General features: G+C 44.3%; 1 protein-coding gene across 6 annotated transcripts in view; it reads left to right on the top strand.

The window, feature by feature from the left end:
* The window catches only part of kita (KIT proto-oncogene, receptor tyrosine kinase a), a 28380-nt gene extending 10246 nt beyond the window's left edge, over nt 1-18134 (top strand). For 3 of the 6 annotated variants that reach the window (XM_030372890.1, XM_030372889.1, XM_030372886.1), the window contains exons 7-21: nt 504-619; nt 970-1084; nt 3821-4005; nt 6507-6613; nt 6833-6959; nt 7551-7655; nt 7877-7987; nt 8451-8592; nt 10098-10192; nt 10433-10563; nt 10981-11103; nt 12510-12621; nt 13238-13337; nt 13907-14012; nt 15346-18134. In XM_030372890.1, the coding sequence (XP_030228750.1) occupies nt 504-619; nt 970-1084; nt 3821-4005; nt 6507-6613; nt 6833-6959; nt 7551-7655; nt 7877-7987; nt 8451-8592; nt 10098-10192; nt 10433-10563; nt 10981-11103; nt 12510-12621; nt 13238-13337; nt 13907-14012; nt 15346-15525 (1855 nt within the window). In that variant the 3' untranslated portion in view covers nt 15526-18134. Of the gene's footprint in view, nt 1-503; nt 620-969; nt 1085-3820; nt 4006-6503; nt 6614-6832; nt 6960-7550; nt 7656-7876; nt 7988-8450; nt 8593-10097; nt 10193-10432; nt 10564-10980; nt 11104-12509; nt 12622-13237; nt 13338-13906; nt 14013-15345 lie in introns of all 6 variants that reach the window. The other 3 variants (XM_030372888.1, XM_030372887.1, XM_030372885.1) reach the window with 1 other exon arrangement.
* The last annotated feature ends 3158 nt before the right edge of the window (nt 18135-21292 follow it).

Below are 21292 nucleotides of genomic sequence, written 5' to 3'. Positions count from 1 at the left end.
TAAGGTGTTAATCCCCCCGGTGAAATGTAACACCTTGTGCCTTCCAACGGGCCAGGGGTCAGTGGAGATGATGGTTGCACCTCTGTGTTGGAGCTGACCTGCCCAAGGCCCGCCCCTAGCACACTTCAGACTAACTTGGCAAAAGTGCTGGAAATTAATATAGACGGATATCTGTTTGGAGATCTGGCTTTAGGAACGCAGGGGAGCATAAAACATTGCGTGTGGAGGTCCACTTGTGGTTGGTCTCACAGATGTTTAACGGGCTGTTACAGTGGTAAAGCATGCCGCGCTATTTCACTCTATAAATTGTGGTACAACATGGGGGACAAAGGGTTTCGCTATGGCGTGTGCTAACATCCAGCCCATTTTCTAAACGTGGCTGTGAATGTCATTTAAGGATGAATAACCAACGGCAATGGCTGTTCTGTTGCATTGTAATCTGTAATTAGATCATAATCTCTGTTGCTCATCTAAAGGTGGTCTTTGTTTTTTATTTCACACAGTTACAGCAGTGAGCTGAGGTTGGTTCGCCTGAAAATGGCTGAAGGGGGCGTGTACACGTTTTACGCCTCCAACGGCGACGCCACAGTCAACCAGTCCTTCACGGTCTTCGTGATCAGTAAGTCGTAACATTGATTACATTTTTTTTTTTTTTTAAAGGTTTTGTGCTCCCGCAAGCAACATAATGAAGGTCAGCCCATGCGTAGCTTAACATTTGTAGAACGTAGCGACAGGAAATGGATTTTGCTCACCTTTTCAAAGCACACTCTCGTTCCTCGCCTGCAGTTATCTTGCGTCAATCAAAGGTCACCGCAAAGCGTGGCTGTCAGGGTTTTTGGCGGCCAACCGCTGAAGCACGCTAGCATTTCGATAACCACTGACGCATGCTAACATTTGGCCAAGCCCAGATGTATGCTAGTATTTGGATAACCGCACTGGCGCATGCTAACATTTGGCTTTGTTCGGCAGGTAAACCGGAAATTGTTTCACACGAGGGGCCGGTGGACGGACAGGTGCGCTGCGTTGCCGAGGGCTTCCCAGCACCTCAGATCTCCTGGTACTACTGCGAGAAGCCCTATGTCAGGTGAGACCTGGATGGATGGATGTTTTGGGGTGTTATTCTGAAATGCTTGCTTGTATTTAAGTCCTGAAGTTGGGGTAATAAGCATCGAGTTCTATGCAGCGCTCTTATTTTTGTTTAATACTAGTTCTCAGCCTCGTTCAGGCTAAATAAATCCAATTCCTGAAAAGCTCTACACTGTGCAAGGATTCTAGGTTCTTTGTATACATTGCACAATAACAGCAAGGACACATTAAGGTACCTTGGGCCCCGGGGCTAGGACTTTTTGAAGGCTCTCACACTATTTCAAGGCCCCACACTCAACTATTGCCCCTTCCAATCTACACAAACATCTTTATTTGCAGACAATAATGCATCAACATTCACTTATGACTGCAGTCTAGTCTTATGAGAGTTTCAACACCAAATAAAGGTCATATAATCATCACAAGCCAATAGTGAAGCATACATCAATACGATACAGGAAGTGTGTCACCAAATGGCATAGGCCGGCTTCGCTGTCGGCCAATATCCTTCTCTCTCCCACATGCAGGCTTAAAACCACAGATGTATGCAGGCATGCACACGCACACAAACACAAACACAAACAGATGAAAGAAAACTATTTGCCTAATAAATGTAAGTGCCCTTATGTCTAAATGGCCCCAATAACCAATATCATATGTAAAAATAAAACTCACACAGCACTTCATCCATCCTTCAGACAACTGCCATGTGTATAAAGTGTTGAGGAATATTACAAATTCATTGGACAATAGACAGCCCCCCCCCCACCCCCCACCCCCCCCACACACACACACACAAAAACACACACACACACACACACACACACACACACACACACACACACACACACACACACACACACACACACACACACACACACACACACACACACACACACACACACACACACACACACACATTTAAATGCTTTTTATGGATCCAAATTTACAAAGAAGGAAAAAAGGTCCAAACTTTTTGGAAAGACATATTGATACTGAACAGGTTCGAAGCTTATATTATTACACCGAACACGAGATAAACAAAACATCTTTGTCTCTAGATTTGCATGCTACCTATGGTGGCTGAAACGTATATGCCAACCTAGTTGGCATATACGACTCACCAATGGCTGGTATTTCAGTAACTTAGAGTAGTAGCAGGTGTCCATATACAAATCAAAGCAACAGCCCACCTCAATAATGAGTACAGTTTTCAGTCTTGTTTACAATTACAAATATGTTGAGTGTTTGCATGTTTTTAAAGTAATCATTGTCAGGTACATTATGTTGGAACCAATTCATTTTAACAGCACTATGCACACACACAAACACACACACACACACACACACACACACACACACACACACACACACACACACACACACATACACACACACACACACACACACACACACACACACACACACACACACACACACACAGGCATGATTTATTTTTCTGCATTATAATTTAATTTTATGGCTCCCCCGAGTATCGCGGACCCTTTTCACATCTCGGGCCCTGGGGCGAGGGATCCGCCTACCCTTTGTATTAAAATATTTTTTTCATTCTGTTCCATTAACATACTGTGATGTTCTTTACATCTAGTTTGATCAGCTTTGCACACACACAGACACTGAGTTCAAGATGAACACTTTTTGTAAAACTTAGCTGAACTTATTTTTCGTATACATGTTTTCCTGGATGACGGAAAATAAACAAGTTATACAGATAAAAACCTCCATGTTGATCCGTGGATGGGATGATAAAAGCGATGGAAGGTTGGCCCGTGGGATTTGAAGAGGCTAATTTGTGATTGGTTGACTGCGATGAGACGGCTCACTTGCCACATGTGATTGAGGACTTGTGTGGCGGATTGGCGGCATGTGCGTATCCCTGGATACATCTGATCTGACAAAGTACATCCTGTCAAACATAAAGCGAACAGTGGGCAGAGACCCGGTGACCATAGCAACACTAATCCCAGGCAGCGCGTCAAATGAGTCCTCGGTGGGTGCTAATCTAAACTTCATCCCGCCATTTTCAATTAAAATGAATTGACCCACATTTGATTTCCGTTGATGAGCCACAACAACGGGCCTGATACTATACAGGTGATTGAGAAGATTACAGGACTATTAGCACCTAAAGAGCCTGTTGTGGTTGGTTCTATAGTCATGGGTTGGAGAAACCCAAGTTATTAATCCACCCTACCTCCTGGATAATACACACTCAATGCCAGATCCTGTTTTGCTAGTCCAAAAGAAGGGTCAATAGAGGTTGTGAACATAACTAGCAATATAATTAACATGATAATAAGGAAACACACACATTGTTCCCTTCCCGTGGTATGATTTGGATTGAGCTGTAACGTGGGCAAAGTAATCATGCGGAGATTAGCTTGTGTTTGTGTGCGTGTTGTTTGGATACTACAGTGGTGTATGCTGTGCCTTTGGTTTCAGTAACAACTCCCTGTATAGGGGCTTGCAGCCAGAAGATGTGCATAGTGTGGGATTGGCTGTCACTTGACAAATGGATCAAAACTCAATCTATTTTCCTGATTTGAATCATTGAAATCATGAATCATTAAAAGCATAGAATATTCCACGCAATGGCGTTATAACAATGTAATAACATGTTGTTATTCGTCTGTTATAAATTATTTCGGACCCAGTTTTATTTGGTTTTTACATGGTTGTTATGGCTCTGAATGTGCCCTCTGCCTCCCTCCAGGTGCTCCCAACAGGTGAACAGCACTCTGGAGGAGCAGGACGTTATCACAATCACCGTCTTCAGCCCGCTGTTCGGCAAGACCGGGGTGGAGAGCCGCGTGAACGTCAGCACCCGCAGGTTCCACACACTGGAGTGCGTCGCAACAGTGGAGGGGGAGCAGGCCTACACCCTCTTCTCCATCAGTGGTGGGTTCAATAGCGCAACTTTATTTGTACAAGAGATAATGCTCAAGGATTTCATGTTTTCGCTGACCTCGGTTGTGCAAAGTAAAGTCTTGTGAATTCTAGTTGCATCTTGTGTGTTTAATCTGAAGACTATATTTGCGCTACCCAATGAAAGACAAAACAGTCGAGCGAAGAAAGATGATTTTATTGAATTTTCACTCATTGAACACGTTAAGTAATGATTATAGATCAAAATTGTATTTGTTATATTAATCAACAAATATTATTTTTGCAACTGACCTTCATGACTTGGCAGCGAAAGCCGATTTTGTATAATGACTAAAAGTAAAGTAAAGATGTAGCACGTACTTCAATTTCAGGATGCGCTTTGACCTACCAATCAACCTTTGTGTTACTCGATCACACACAAACACATGACGCCGGTAAACGATGAGTCATTAGAATCATCAGACATTCTTTGAGAGATTTGAACAATGGAGTTGGAAGAATTAAAGGTGTGTTTCATTAAAGTCACTACTGTCAACATGTAAGTGTGGCGCGATGGCACAGGGACGCATCAGATTGTGGTCCAGCTTGTTTTTGCTGTGTCAGATTAACGTTTAGTGTCAACAGTAGTATGAAGGACAGAAATTCAGAAAATAAAACATGGTTTCTGCTTGAAACTCAACAGCCGCTCTCGCTGCCAGCGCTAGGGCCATTGAGCAGCCAATTAGGGATGCAAACTCACTGACCATAACGCTGGTATCTGTGTCACTAACTAGCCGTTGGACCTCTAAGCTAAAATCCCCACTTTTGTTAGAACTTTATACAAACTGATGTTTCTCTTTCCACCATTGGTTAATCCTATTTCCATTTTGTAAAACAGTATTCTGTTTTCATGTATTCAGGTTTGGCATGGCTAAACAAATTAATATAATTAAGTTGAGAGCGAATGGAAAATTGAGAAACAGCACATAGCCACACATAATTTTTTCAAAATTTCTCTGGCAGTAAAGTTGAAAGACTTCAATCTCTTTTTTTTGTATACTTTTCTAGACTCCTTAAATGTGTACGAATCACACCTCCGACCCAGATTTAACCTTTAGATGAGGTCCTAGTCCTATATGTTGCGGTTGGGCCAAACAGTTTTAACATAATCCCTTATGTAAACAGTGGTAAGGGTGTGTGTGTGTGTGGGGGGGGGGGGGGGGGGGGGGGATACCTTAAACCCCATGGGCTTTGATAAGACCGTGTGTCTTGTGAACAGGAGTTGGAATTATTTCATTGTTTACTTTATGCCACAAATCCTGTTCTAACGGCTCCTCCATCTGCTGCTCTGTTTACACTGGCTTTAGCCCAGGAGTTATGCTAGCCGTTAGCTTAAGAGCTATGCTATCTGTTAGCCCACAAGCTTTGCCAGCTGTTAAACCAAAGCTATGCTAGCTATTTGCCAACAAGCTACACTATCCATTAGACTAGTAGCTGTGCTACATGTTAACCCAGTAGTTATGCTAGCTTTCAGTCCATGTGCTATGCTAGCTTATAGCCGAGGAGCTGCGCTATGCTAGTGGTAAACCCACTAATTATGCTAACTAATAACCTAGGGGCTAAACTAGCTCCTTTCCCAGGTTCCATGCTAGCAGTAAGCCAATATAAGGTTCTGTGTGGGGTGGGGGGTTCCGGCGGCAGGAGAGGATGGTTCTGGAGGCTACAGAAGGCGTGTGGGCGAGCAAAATGTGAAACAAATGGAGAGGAAAAGACAGCCCAAAAAGAGAGGGACATAGAGAGACAATTGGGGATGGAGTGGGGGGTCGTGTGTCTGGTGTAGCCAGATGGGAGTGTGTGTTCCCTAGGACTCGTTGTGCTCCACAGCTCCGTGGCAGACAGAAGGCCTGCTGGGGTGGTGGTTACTCTGGCTGTATATACTGGGAGCACTGGGAGGCATGGAGGTGTCGGAGAGAGGGAAATAAAGAGTGAGCTTTAGAAACCACTGACAAGCTTACAGGGGATTAGTTCCTGCAGACTCTGCATTCTCACATTTCAAGTGCAGAGAAAGCTCCTTAGCGCCTAAAGAGCTTATTATACCCCACTGCACCGAGGGGCAAAACAATACATCGTCACAAACATCCTCACGCACAAAGCTACTACTGATTACAGCGAATTACTCCAAACCGCACCAAAACAAAGGCTCGTTAGCTGGGACGTAAGCCAATTACGTTACGATGTATGGGGCAAAAGCAGTTGGTCAACAAGTGGGATAACAAAGCATTTAAGGCACTTACTATAATGGATACCGTGTGATATTTCTTAAATCAACACTCATCGGAATGCTCGTAAAGTGATCTCAACCGTGCCAGATTACGATTCCAAAATACCCTTGAGGAAGGAAGCTTAAGAGTTAAAAACATGTTGAATTTCTGTTATCACTATTAATTCTTGCAGTTGTTTAGTTAAGTCTGGCATTTTGTGTGTTCGTTTTTCCAAACTGTAATGAACCCCCGACCCCATGCACCTGACAGCAGAGAGGAGGGTCACTCATGCCCTCTTCACCCCCCTGCTCATTGGCTCAGTGTCTGCCGCCACCGTCCTGTGCCTGGTTCTAGTTGTGCTCTTCTACAAGTACCTGCAGGTAAGCGAACCATCTTTTCCAAGACACACCTTCTATCGCCAAATATTGACTTAGAACCGGCCTAGGAAAACATGGATATCTCATCAGTGTGTCAACAAAAAAGCGGGATGGCTCATGAAGAGATTCGTTTGCAGGTCATCCAGGAGTTGTTGTTTTCGGTTTTCCTCGCTTGTGTTCCCTCCTCGACTCCTCTTGTCCTTGTGTCTGTTTTCACGCCAGAAACCCAAATACCAGATCCAGTGGAAGGTCATCGAGGGCATCCATGGCAACAACTATGTGTATATTGACCCCACCCAGCTGCCGTATGACAACCAGTGGGAGTTTCCCAGAGACAAGTTGCGATTCGGTTAGTTTTCCCATCCTGTCCTGTTAGCCAAAAGTACTGTCAGATTGACATAACTGCCACTTTTTATTGCTACTTTCAAGTCAACATCTTTGTTTTGCAGATGCAAACGTAAGGCAGTTGGTTGGCCTGCCGTTTCGGTTTTGTTTCGATAAAATTCTTGGTAGAAAGACAACTGGGTGTAACTCTATAGAACTCCATCTGTCTAGTGAGTGTGTTGAGGTATTTGAATGCTGGCTCTACTCACCAGGGAGTGACAGCTTGATGCCCAGTCTTTAGTCATACTTCCTGATTGATAGCCTTTGTGTCTGCTGGGCGTGGGGTGAGCTGGTCAACTGAACCCAGCTTCCCTGAGTTTTAATTTACCACGCACCACTCCCTTAATGCAAACATGAGTGCTATTGACATTTTGTTGCCATCCAAACCACCTCCAAACAGGATCTGGCATGTCCTTGAGTGCGCATGGCCCCAGGGGGGCCTGAGGCTTGGCTTGCTCATCCCATGTTGGGAGCTCCAGGCCTGGCAGCAAGCCAGCCTGGCTGGGGAGGGATCCACCAGGATGGTTGAGTAATTCTGCAGGTCTTGTTCTTGCAGGGAAAACGCTGGGATCGGGGGCGTTTGGGAAGGTGGTAGAAGCTACGGCGTACGGACTATCCAAGGCCGACTCAGTCATGACCGTTGCCGTGAAAATGCTCAAACGTAGGTGGAAAACAAACACAGCTGGGAGAGGAAACGTCATTTAATTGTCAGACACCTGGTGGTATAATATGTCACCTTTAACATAGTTGAATAAATTAAATCTCTTGCAATCGACTTTCCACTATCAGGAACCATAGGCTTCATCAAACATAGGCCATAAGTTTTCATCAAACCCTTGATAAAGTCACACAACGTCTTTCACCCTTTCACCCCTCCTGCAGCAAGTGCCCACGCCACAGAGAAAGAGGCACTGATGTCCGAGCTCAAAGTTCTCAGTTACCTCGGAAACCACATGAACATCGTCAACCTTTTGGGAGCCTGCACCGTTGGAGGTGAGGAGTCCGCTGAACGGGGACTTATAGGTGTTTCATTAAGTAGAAAAGGATGAAGCAGTTGGTTAAGTTTGGGTGTGGGATTTATTTATTCAGGTACAAGTTCAGTTCTAAGATAATAGCACGATAGCAAGTTGTACGTTATAATATATTATGTAGAGATGTTTTAAAAAACCCAATTTTTCATATGAGGTCAGACTTTGGTCAGGTCCACCAGGGACTCATCAGGAATCTTTGATTGACCATCAACTAGCAATTATCAGCTAATAACTGAAAATATATTATTTTACCAAATGCTTTCATCAAAACCAACTTACAGCTAATTCCGAAAGGGGTTGGAGCCTCTTGCTCTAGGATCCCTTCGGGTAGACGTCCGACATTGGGTTTCAAACTCAGAACCTTGGGGCCCTATAAACGCTGTGTGCTTCAGCATGGCGGCTCAAGGCTTGTGGTTGGTCCGCAGGTCCGACCCTGGTGATCACTGAGTTCTGCTGCTTCGGTGACCTGCTGAACTTCCTGCGGAGGAAGAGGGAGACATTCTTCAGCTCCAAGATGGAGGATGACTGCTACTACAGAAACATCCTCCGGCATAGTAACCCTGGCAGGTCAGTAGAGCTTAGCATGTACACAATGTGTTATGGTCCGTGTCGTACTACTGTGTGTTAATTTATGGGCATCAATGCACGGTCGGAGAAGCAGGTATTGCTTTGAACTGCTCTGCCTTAAACTGACTTTTAACTTACCTCATACAAAGATACTCATGCAGTGTTAATATTCCCTAAGCATGTAGGCAGTACGTCTTGCAGCGACCAGGGTTTGACTCCGACTTGTGGTCTTATGCCACATATCATTCCTGGCATTCTTCAAGGGCAGGAATGATGGGCAGGAATTATGGGCTTATGTTCCCTAAAGCCATTATACTACCTCAGGAAGAGTTGATTCATGAGTAAATCTCCAAGGCACGGTATCAATGCAGCTTCTCCCCTGTTGGAAGCACTCCACCTGTCTAAAGGACACAATTCATCCGATCCAACCACAGATCTGTTCCTCTCTAAATGAATCAGGGGAAGAAAACACGACTCTGAACAAAAGCGATCTGCTGTCATGCAATAGTGACACAGTGTGATGCCTAACGACATCCTCATCGTGCCAGATCGCACTGATACACGAGATCGGCACGGGTGTTTTGTTTCGTCCGTTGGGAGAAGCGGCAGAACAGGCGTCCAGGCTTTTCACGCGCTAACAGCTTGCGCTAGCAGTGGAACGAAGAGGGACGTGTTAAAAAACACTGTGAACAGCACCCTCTTCCTTAATGACTGAACAGACCGGTTGACCCCCAACTGGAGGGGGTGGAGAGGGAGCGAGAAACACAGAGAGAGAGACACACAAAGGGACAGAGGGAGTGGAAGAGAGAGAGACAGAGGGAGAAAAAAAATGAAGGGAGGGGGATAGAGACTTTGAGAAAAATATCGTGTAAGATATATATTGCCTACTTTTAGATGGGAGAAGAATGGGTGAGAGGGAGGACGAAGAAGAAAAGAGAGGGAAAAGAAACGGAAAGAAAAGAGGGCTTCAGTATGGAAAGGTGAGAGGGAACAAGAAGAGGGAGATAGAGGGGAGAGAGATGGAGGGAAGGGAGATTGATATTGAGGTGATTGTGTGTGGGGTTGAGGGGAGGAGTTTGAGTTTGGGAGAGAGATGGAAAGAGGGAGGAATGGAGAGGCGAGTCTAGGAGAAGGTTGGAGAGAGGCTGGAGAGATTGAGTTCGGTAGGGATGGAGGAGGGAGGAAAATGGAGCTCCTTGTTGGGAAAGCGATGGAGAAGGACAGGTACAGAGAGAGAAGGGAGGAAAGAAAAGATGAGAATTGGATACAGGAAATAAGGGACATGTATAGGAAGGCGAGAGGATGGAAGAAAGGAGTACTTGATTACGATAGGGATGAGAGAGAGAGGAGGTAGGAAAGAAGACACTGAGTCAGACCGGGAGGAGATAGGGAGGAGGGAGGAAGGGAGCGACGGCCGCAGCAGGAGAGTGAGCAGCTACAGGCAGACGGATGGTGGGAGGGTCTGAGGCTGCTGTCTCACCCCCCGGCTGCTCCTCTCTCCGCAGCGACGGCAGGAACGGCTACATGGTGATGAATCCTTCTGGCACTGACCCATCGCCCTGCACCTCCTCGTCCGAGAGGAGGCGCTCGCTACGCAAAGGCAAGCCCGACTAGCCATCCCCCCCATGCACACACACACACACACACACACACACACACTCATCCATTCAACCACCTACTCATCATGCCTTGTTGTTGTTTAGATCATGACAGTATATGTGTAGTATGTGATAACGTCTCATCAAGACTCGTTTACTCACAACTCCCCTTTACAACCCTCTACACCCCCCTCTACACCAAAATCTCAAGTCAATGAATGTGGTGTCCTGCTGTCCCCCAGGCGGGTCCAACAGTGACGAGGACGTGACCAGTCAGATGCTGCAGGAGGACAGTCTGAGCCTCGACACAGAGGACCTGCTCAGCTTCTCCTACCAGGTCGCCAAGGGGATGGACTTCCTCGCCACCAAAAATGTGAGCACGAGTTTTCAGGGTTATTTCACAACGATATCCAGTTTCAAAATGAATGAGGTTCAATAATGTCCTATTAAGTCAGACAACTTTGTAGCCGATCAGATAAAATAAGATCTTTTTTTATTGATCCTAGACGTAAAATTCCGGAACAAACATGATCAGGAAGATGGTATTGTTTAATCGTAAATGTGTTGAAAGTCATGGGAAAATCCTTTTACTTTGCTTCGTGATGAGCCCACTCGACAGACACAGCTTGGTCTTTGTTCAATGGGTGGAACCGCAGCCCATTCACCGAAGCATCAATCAGCCTATTACAGAGCCTTAGATGGTATGTGGCGGCGGTCCGAATGTCACTGAATCACAGGCACGGTTTGTTCTGGCACTAATGCTTGATTTGGTGTGTTTGTGTTTGTTTAGTGTATTCACAGAGACCTAGCAGCCAGAAATATTCTGCTGACCCAGGGGAGAGTGGCCAAGATCTGTGACTTCGGTCTGGCCCGGGACATCACCACTGACTCCAACTATGTGGTCAAAGGCAATGTAAGTCTGCCGCTACGACTTTGTTACAGCTAATGCTACGGCTAATGCTAAGGCTATTGCTACGGCTAATGATTATCCTTCAAAATCAGCAATTCAGCTATCATTGCAACCAAATCTTGCCATATTTATTTCAGCTAAATAAAAGTTTTGGGCTACTTTATTGAGTAGGTTAAAAAGTTCATATGGATTAAATAGATTTGGCTTGGTATTGGTGTGACACCATAATTTTACTGTGCATTGTTTATGGCTACATGCTAGGTTAGCATCGACTTCAGACCTGAACATATTGAATAAGACCGTGGTGATTATTTGTCCGGTCTGGCAAGGAATTTTGGAGGAAAAAATAGCATATCTATCAAGTACTAACATGTGCTCTAAAGGGTGCCATGTCGTAATTCCGACGCCTCATTGCTCCGACGTCTCAATGGTCCGAAATATTTCCCATTAGATCGACATGCCACTATGCCGACGGTTCAATGTTCCAAAAATGGAACCCAATGGTCCGAAGGGCCGTTTGTCCGACTTTTCCAAAAGGAGGCGCATTAGGCCGATGGTTCAATAGGCCGAATAGGCCAAGGCGCAATTCCACATGTGTGATTATGAAACCAAAAATAAAAGAGGGTAGGCTAAGTTCCAGCAGTGCACTTCACCAAGCCAGACTGTTGCTGTGGGCTTGAACGGTCACAAGAGGTGAATTTATGAAGCGCACGTTATACAAGGACTAATACTTTTCCCGTAAAGAAGTCAAACGGTGTGTGTGTGTGTGTGTGTGTGCCCGTGTTGAGAATTAGACCTACGCTCTCTGTCAATGGGGCTGAAACACCCTGTGTCGAAATGAAGTGAAGCGTTGTCACTTTGCTCTCCAATATTCATCGTGAACGTGATATGTAGGCCTATGTTGTATTTTGGAGAGAGAGTGAGAGAGAGCGAGAGAGAGCGAGAGAGAGCGAGAGCGCGAGCGAGGTATAAAACTCTTTATATGTAGGCCTATTCGGCACATTGAACCGTCGGCCTAATGCGCCTCCTTTTTGAAAAGTCGGACAAACGGCCCTTCGGACCAATGGGTTCCATTTTCGGAACATTGAACCGTCGGCATAGTGGCATGTCGATCTAATGGGAAATATTTCGGACCATTGAGACGTCGGAACAATGAGGTGTCGGAATTACGGGCAGGCCCCCTCTAAAGCACATGTCCACAGCAAGGCACTTTGTGACAAAACAAAGGGGATGCTGTCTACATTCTTGCTTTGATCCCATGGGAAATGTGTCAGTGTGAAAGATCTAACAACCATCTTTATTATCTATAAGCATCATAATTAGCATCTTTCATGTCTAGCCTGGAGTGGGCTCTGTGTCGTAAAGAAAGATGTTAGCTTGTGACATGAACACACTTGTTTTTGTGGTAGGCTCGTCTGCCGGTGAAGTGGATGTCGCTGGAGAGCATCTTCGAGTGTGTGTACACCTTCGAGAGCGACGTCTGGTCCTACGGCATCCTGCTCTGGGAGATCTTCTCACTCGGTGCGTTCGCTCACCTGGAGCCTGTGAATGCATCTGTACATACATGCACCACCCACCATCACACGCACACACACATACACACACACACACACACACACACACACACACACACAGCTTTGGTTTTGTACTTGGCATGTTCATGTAACTTGTGCCTTGCCCATTTAAAGTGACGGAAAGAAGGGAGCTGTACCCAGCATACCATTTGGCGGTGTAACAGATCAAAAGGAGTCCCCTCTCAATGCACTTAATATTTTGCACCTCTGGCGTTAGTAACACACTGCTAGATCTCGCACCGGACACTGCCCTTCCTTGAGTGCTCTGTATTTCACCCGCCGAGTTGGAAGACGATCGGATGTATGGTTGTCGAGAATATCGAAGGACATACAGAAACTCATACAGAAAATTATATTTGGAAGAAACCACATACATTTCATTCCAATAAAAGCATTATGGAATTTGAGAGAGAGACACAAAAAGAGTGAGAGATTTTGTGTGTGTCTAAGTTTGTTTGTCTTTATGTATGTATGCATGGTTGCCCAAGTGTGTGCATGCGTGCAAACGTTTGTGTCTGTCTTTCTGTCTGGGCCCTGACTAGCCCCTGTTCTCTGTCCCACAGGAAATAGCCCTTACCCAGGTATGCCAGTGGACTCCAAGTTTTACAAGCTGATTAAGGAGGGCTACAGAATGGACGCCCCAGACTTTGCCCCGAGCGAAATGTAAGTTGGTTTGTTTGTCGTCCCCAACAAAATGATGGACAAACCATGATGGTTGGATGTGGGCGGTCATGAGGAATCATAATGTTAATTAACAAAGCAACAGCCCTGAATCTAACTGTAGGGCTGTGGTACGCCTCTTTCAACCTGAGGACACTACCCTTTGTTTGTTCAACTTCCAGATTAGAATCTCAAACTCTGTGTTTGTTTATTCTAATGTCAATCATGTCGGACCTTATCAGTATCACATTACTATTACAGATCCTGCTTGAGTTTGTAATTATAATTGCATCATTTCAGATTACAATACGACAGAATCTTATTCTATTTTTATGATTAAGTTTAGTTTATTTATTTGCACAAGGAAATAATTAAATGAAAGTAAATTCCAGGGAGTCTTTCCCCTCTGGAGAAACAACACAACAACAAACATGTTACAGACATAACTAGAAAGACATTGTAGATGTAACCTTTAATTATACAGTAGTTTTATAATTGCTGTGTTTTATCTCCCTTATCAGTTTATAATGTCATGATTTCTTTCACAACATGAAAAATGGTTTCATTCCCAGGTACCAGATCATGAGGTCCTGCTGGGATGCAGACCCCTGTCAGAGACCACCCTTCAGGAAGATAGTAGAGAGAATCGAGAAGCAGCTGTCAGACACCACCAAACACGTAGGTGAACCTCAAACCAGTAGGTCTATCACAAACACATAGGTGAACCTCATAGGTGAACCTCGGTAGGACTAACACAAACCGCCTTGTCCATCTCAAAACAGTACATCTATCTCAAACCATTAGGTCCATGTCAAACCAGTAGGTCCATATCAAACCAGTTCTACTATCTCCAATCAGTCAGACTATCTCAAAACAGTAGGACTATATTGAGCCTGTATGACTATCTCCAACCAGTAGGACCATCTCCAACCATTAGAACTATCTGAAACCTGTAGGACTATATATTAAACCTGTAAGACTATCTCAAACCAGAAGGATCATCAGGTCTATCACAATAAGTAGATCTATCTCTAATCACTAGGTATATCTCAAACCAATAGGAATGTATCAAACCAGTAGGTCTACTTAAAACCAGTAGGTCTATCTCAAACCAGTTTGTGTATATGTCCACCTCGAAACATGGAGATCCAATTCAAGCAGGTAAAACTATGTCAGAAAAGTAGGTCCACCTCCTGAGATCCAGTTCAAGCCAGGCAGGTCCACGTGTTGATCCAGTTCTTAGATGCCAATCTCCTGACCTGTTCCTTACAATTTTATCCAATCTTAATTCCGATTCAAATTCTCTGTAAGCCGCTTTGGATAAAAGTTATTGATGACTTGTCTTCTAATAAATAGTCATAACCATTAGGTGCAGACTAAAACTTGAAAAGTCTTGTTTAGGGATGTTTGGACTGGTTTAGTGGTTAGAGACTAAAAGGCCTTTCACGCATGCACCAAAAGTCAGAACTCAGTATAATCCCTGGTGAGGATGTATATGTAAACAAAACACAGCAAATTCTGCTGCATACTTTTTGCATTACGTCCTGCCTCCTAAACGCCTTTACCCTGGCGCCAGTCCTAGCCTAACGTATATATGATCTAAATCTGATATGGGTGAACACGTGGGATACAGCCTATCTACTGTTGTGGGTTGCTTGTGTGAAAGGGCAACTCCTGATCATCTTTGGACCTGATTCCCCGTAGTTCATCCTGAGTTCATGTGTGAAAAGCCTATAAGAGGAGTATGTTTATGATGTTGGTTGAAAAAGTTCTTTAGTGCTGTGGTTAAAAAGGCTCTTTAGCGACTCATTAAGGTTCCCATAAAGATGTTCTCACTGTGACTTGCCAGCTCTCGGTTTGACGCACCAACTATCAAATATACACTACCGTTCAAAAGTTTGGGTTCACCCAGACAATTGGACATATAAAAATATTGTAAAAACGTGCATTTTAAAAACCTGTCCTGTAACTAAAACCATTTTTTATTTATATATTTGTTTTGTTTTTTTAGATCTATCTGAACTTTAACTCGAGGATCACAGGGTCCGCCGGGGCCAGGGGGGACCCACCAACCCAGAATGCATCACTACACTATCCTAACCCTGGCATTCTTGGCACCCACAGCCAGCCGCTACTGGCCCAGGACGAGGTCTTCCTGGAGGGAATGAGCCTAAGGGCACACCGTGTGTGAGGACCCCACCCAGTATAGGCAGCCCATGAAGTGCCTGTTGGACAAAAAAACACCAAAAACCAACCCCCAAAACCTTAGTAGTACCAAAGTACTATTTCGATGTCTGGTTCTTCCAGAGAAAATTGAGACAAACTAAAATATGCGAGCCACTAAGGAGATATATGTGTACGCATACAAGAGAGGAGCTCTCTCACTGCCTATTGGTTTAGGAGGACCTTGGACTTAGAAGACACGCAACTGAGTGTGAGGTCCACTTTTTTTTTTAAGTACCTAAGACTGTTATACAAAAAACATATTTTTCATCTATCACATTTTTTTCCTACCACATTTCATGTACTTTTTGAGTCTATTTGAAAACAATTTGTTACTGGAACATTTATTTTTACTTTCTGTTTATCATTTTTATTTCTGTTGCTTTCAAGAAAATTTGTGTAGCATTTTAATTTTTTATCGATTGAAAAATGTTTGTGATAGGCACTGGAGGCACTTATGGTGATGTTATTTCACATGCAAACATACAGATATACGATCACAGTAGCACACATAAGCAAACAAACACGCTAAAACACACCCCCACACACACGCACACTGGGAAACAGCTTTCATTATTTCATTCAAACAGTTTCTCTCTCAGTATTATTTTCACCTGTTGAGGTCAAACGTTATAAGAAGGACTAAGTCTTGGGTGGGACGGGGCCAATTTAAATAAAAAATACTGCGATCCCTGTTAAAAATAGGCTTTAGCTTGCCTGTAGCGCAAGTGCTGATATAAAAACTTAAATTAGCTACATCATAGAAAAGACTAACCAATGACCAAACCAATTCATATTTCAACGCTTATGTAATTATTTTATCATTCATCCCTTGTGGTCTAGCCGTAAATACATGTACATACACAGCCAGAGTTACAAGGTGAAATTATTCAATTGGGTTTGCTCATTGGTTGTGGTACTATAAGCTTGGTTTTCTTGCTGTATACATGTACATAAATATAAATATATATATATATCTCTTTTAGAAATTATAGTGGTGGTTGCAATGACTCGTGAACTTGGTTAAATTCTTACGAAGAAATGAGGAAAGCTAAGCTAAAATTGTGAGGTAACAAGCTTGTCTATTTTCCTGTTGCGATAGGCCACTGAAGTGAGCGGTTTCACGTTGTGCCCGCTGGGCTGCTTGAGAGTTTGTTTGAATGTATAAATAACTGGAAGGACTCCTGCTGCAGGTCTTAGTACTTTATCTTTGTTTACAGTCATGAGACAGGTACCGACATTTCATACCCTGCAACTGAAACGCTAAAATCAAACCCGCAGGAACAGCACTACCACTGGTCAAACAAGGGTATATTGATTGGCTCAAATTTGTGCCAGGTGACGTCACTGACGACCAATCAGACAACGGGGCTTTTGCCTCAGGGTTCCGGCGGTTACTCTTGAACCTGGAAGAGTCAAGCCGTGCTTCATATTGTTGCTGTCATACGTGTTGGTGTTGCGCTGCCTTCCCGGAGAGTACAGGCAGTTGATGAGATTAGGCTTAAAGTGCTTCTGGAGGCTGATTGTCAGGCTGGTGGCTCAACAACAAGGAGAGTGGAGAGGACTTCCTGTATTCATGTCTCACAATCATGTTGTCATCTCCCGGGGCCCCGGCCAGGAGCTGCCCCCCCCCCCCTTCCAGCCCCAGCAGTTCCACTATTCTTCCCATCCAGCTGTGTCCTGTTCCAGGCACGGGACGTAGGAACACCTGGAGACCAGCGTCATCTCTGGATCAGGAACCCCCCAACCCCCTCACCTAGGCAGACTGCTGTGCTGTTATCAAGAGCACCAGGACTGTGAGTGTATGTTTTTGTGTGTGTGTGTGTGTATGTGTGTGTGTGTGTGTGTGTGTGTGTGTGTGTGTGTGTGTGTGTTTGCCCCCCTGCAGACAATATGACCAAATGTTGTGCCACTGTTAAAAGGTCCCCAAATGGTGTAGGCTAGGTGTCCTGACGCTGTTGTGTAAATATGTACAAGCTCATGTTGTAAAGTAGTGTTGTACACTCTCTAAAGATGTTTAGTCTCCAGGAAGACATGCGGTACGTTCACACGCTGACTCTTGTTTGTTCTGCGTGTCACTCGCACGCAGAACGCGCACCCTGAAAGAAGGAACTCAACAGCTCCGGCGGTTTCATGTTTCCGTCGCCGTGACAACTTTAAACAGAAGACTTTCAGAGGGCCTCATTAGAGGACATCATAAAAACGATAAAAAACGGAAAAAAACAAACTTGTTTGTCAAGGTCCGTGGCATGCTGTGCAAACAGAGCTTAACATCGACGTTCATAGACCAATTGTACAGGGTCTCTAAAGGCCCCCTGTTTGACATTTGGGAGGGAGGGAGGCCCTCCATTAGCACGTAATGTGTACCCCGGGGGTCTTTTAACCGAGCCTAGCCGTGTAATCTTACGCTAATCACTCTCAACTCAAGCCTGTTTGTCTCTGAGGTTGTTATGTGTATTTTTTTTTCGTATTTATTAAACTGGAAGCTATATTATTAATGTGTAAATCTTACCATGTATTGCTATTTCAACGTCAATGTAAATAAAATGGTGGACATGAAATTCACTGTGAAAGATATATTGCTTCTTCTTTCTGTTTTCTACTTTTTTCTATCCCTGGTAACAAATGTATTGTGGATGGCGCCATTTTGTCCAACAATGTGCGACCGGCCGCTCCCGTTGTTCACAACAACCAAAACTCCCCCTCATGCCTTTAATCTGGCATATGACACATGGCTCATTATAGCCCGTAAACATATTGTCCACCATCTGGGCCTCCGTGAACATGTAGTTCCCTTCTGGCCACGGTCCCAAAGACCTCCTCCAGAATGAGCCGACAGAACATTTACATTTTATGTCACTAATGGGAACAGCATATTTTTTATTTATTCTTCTGAATTGAGATACAGGTCATTATGAGCAGGAAAGGGGGGCTAGGCGTCTTGCTAAAGGATCCAAACAGGCGGGCTTTAGGGATTAGGGATTGAAACCAGAACCTTCTGAAAGGCCCAGCCACTACACTACCCTTCCCTCTTAATGCAATTAAATGTATCCAAATCTTTAAACGAGTAGCCAACCACAAACCTTTCCCACCTAACCATTTTGAACTTTTCACCTAAACCAAACCATCCTTTCTCTGAGCTCCTCTACCCACCAATACTTACCCATGACGTCTACACTTAGCAACCCTTATTATTAAGCACCGTTACTATCCATCCTTGCTCTTTAGCACCCAAACTGACCCATACTTTTCAGAAGGTATTTTCTATTCCATTCAACCCATGCGATGCTAGGTGCAGAGCGCTGTCACACAGTGTGGTGTCCAGGAAGTAACTCAAGTTTTTAGTCCCCTTGCCTTGCTTATGGGCTGTGGAGGGTTATATTGATCTGGAGTTTGAGGCAAACCGGAACAGGAACTCTATGTTGACACGGGGAGCACATGCAAAACCAACATAACCGTTGTTCTAAAATCTCAATTAAGCCCCCTTACTGTCCAGCACCTGTAGCATAGCTGTGCAGTCACATCCTGCAGCGCCGCACCAAACACCGGGTAATTTCCTGATTATGGATCTCTGTTATGAATTCCACTGCGGGCTTCCTGCTTCAAGAGGCCTTAAGACTTTGGCCTCAGGAAAAACAGCATGGACCTCTGACTGAGAGGAGTCCAATTGAGTTATGGCTTTCTCCAGCCCGAGCAATGGTGGTGTTCAGTGTCACCACAATAACTTTTTTAACTTCCAGGACAGCAAGGCTCAAATGTTTATGTAACTCTGTGTCTCCCGCTTTATCTATCTCAGTCTCATTCTCTCTCTCTCTCTCTCTCTCTCTCTCTCTCTCTCTCTCTCTCTCTCTCTCTCTCTCTCTCTCTCTCTCTCTCTCTCTCTCTCTCTCTCTCTCCCTCTCTCTCTCTGTGTGGAGTGAGGGGCCGGGGGTCCATGTGTGCGTGGGCAGAGGCCATTGTGTCCGGATCTCAGTGATAAGACACGGGCAGGAAATCCCACCATTCAGACGCAGAGGGTTTGAATGAAAATGTTGTTGTGCGTCAGTGCTCGTTGCTTAAACAGAAACGAAGGAAAAAAGGAGCGGATAGGATTTATAGATTAGTTCTTTGGCCTCCTGTATACTCCCGCCACTAATAACATGGTAGGATCACAAGGTCTAGGTTGTCGTTAGCGTAATATGGGGTCGTTCAGGGCTCACTGAACTACTAACAGTGATAAATCAAACACACATGTGCGCGTGTGTGCAACACATGCGCACACACACACACACACACGCAGAGGCAATAAAAGAGGAAGGACAACCTGCAACACTATCACCATTAGGAGTGTGCCTTGCGATGCTTACAAGAGCTCTACACTGAAGTATCTTTCTTTGCAGTGCTCCCATGGTAGCAGCCTGCCCAGGGGGCCAGGATTTATGGGGATTATCACCTTTTATAGTCAAGTTGGGTCCATTTTATCTGTACAGCCCTTAATCACAGCTCCGCAGTCTCAAAGGGCTTCACAGGCTCACTTGATACGACACACGCTCCCTAACCATAAATCCTCTGAGGGGAAGGGAAAGAATAATAAGAGTCCCTAAATATATAACTCCTTAAATCCAATACGGCAGGAGTGAGAGAGCAATGTTTCTAAGCTTCCGTCGTATTGCCTTCTTCCCCTCGGCATCGCACATGCAAGTCCACCATATTGGAGTATATGGTGTGTATGTCTCCGGGCAGGAAATCAAATGTAGAGGAACATGTCAGAGAATTGTCGTTGTCCTAGAAGGTGTGTGTGTGTGTGTGTGTGTGTGTGTGTGTGTGTGTGTGTGTGTGTGTTTTTGTGTGTATTTGCGTGTGTGTGCATTTGCGTGTGTGTGCATTTGCGTGTGTGTGTGTGTGTGTGTGTGTGTGTGTGTGTGTGTGTGTGTGTGTGTGTGTGTGTGTGTGTGTGTGTGTGTGTGTGTGTGTGTGTGTGAGTGTGTGTGTGTGTGAGTGTGTGTGTTTGTGTGTGTGTGTGTGTGTGTGTGTGTGTATGTGCTGTTGCTACATCATCGTGCTGCTCTTGTGGTCGTTCTTTTCCTTGACAAGCATGTCACCTTCTTCCTACAGACACTTCCAGACAGTTTGATTTCAAACCACTCGTTGTTTCCATTCTATGAAAGCGGAGAACCACATCAGGCCTGGAGGTTAGAAGACAATTGTGTATGTGGATGTAGGAACAATAACAGCTCACTTTAGTAATATATAGGTACAATAATGTAAGGGTTACTATATATACATTGAATAATTGAGACATAGTACCTAGTAGTATAACAGGTAGTACCTATAGTATTAGCACGTACAATAATGTTGGTACTGAATATACATTTTAGTAATATGTATAGGTACAATAATAGAAAGTTTGGTGTGTGGAACATGGGTAACACATCAGTAAGATACATACAAAGTTAGTAGGAGGGAAGATAAGTTAGGAGACATTTTCCAGTGGCTGGTGGATAATTATATTATAGTATATATAAAATATATATCGAATATGATATCGGTAAGTAAGGGTAATTGATACATCGGTGAGAAGACAGATCAGTGTGGTTAATATGTTGTCAAGAATTTTACCGATTTACCGACGTGAACACAATACATAAATACCCCAAACACAAAGCAACTTATCAATGATGACTATTGATATTTTTACGACTTTTGATTCATTGCTTTTACATTTAATCACATTTTTGAAAAAGACATGAATGGCT

The sequence above is a fragment of the Gadus morhua genome, chromosome 12 (assembly GCF_902167405.1).
Source record: "Gadus morhua chromosome 12, gadMor3.0, whole genome shotgun sequence".
In the NCBI taxonomy this organism is placed as follows: Eukaryota; Metazoa; Chordata; class Actinopteri; order Gadiformes; family Gadidae; genus Gadus; species Gadus morhua.
Note: the sequence above shows the minus strand (reverse complement) of the source record. Positions and strands in the feature narration are given on the sequence as shown.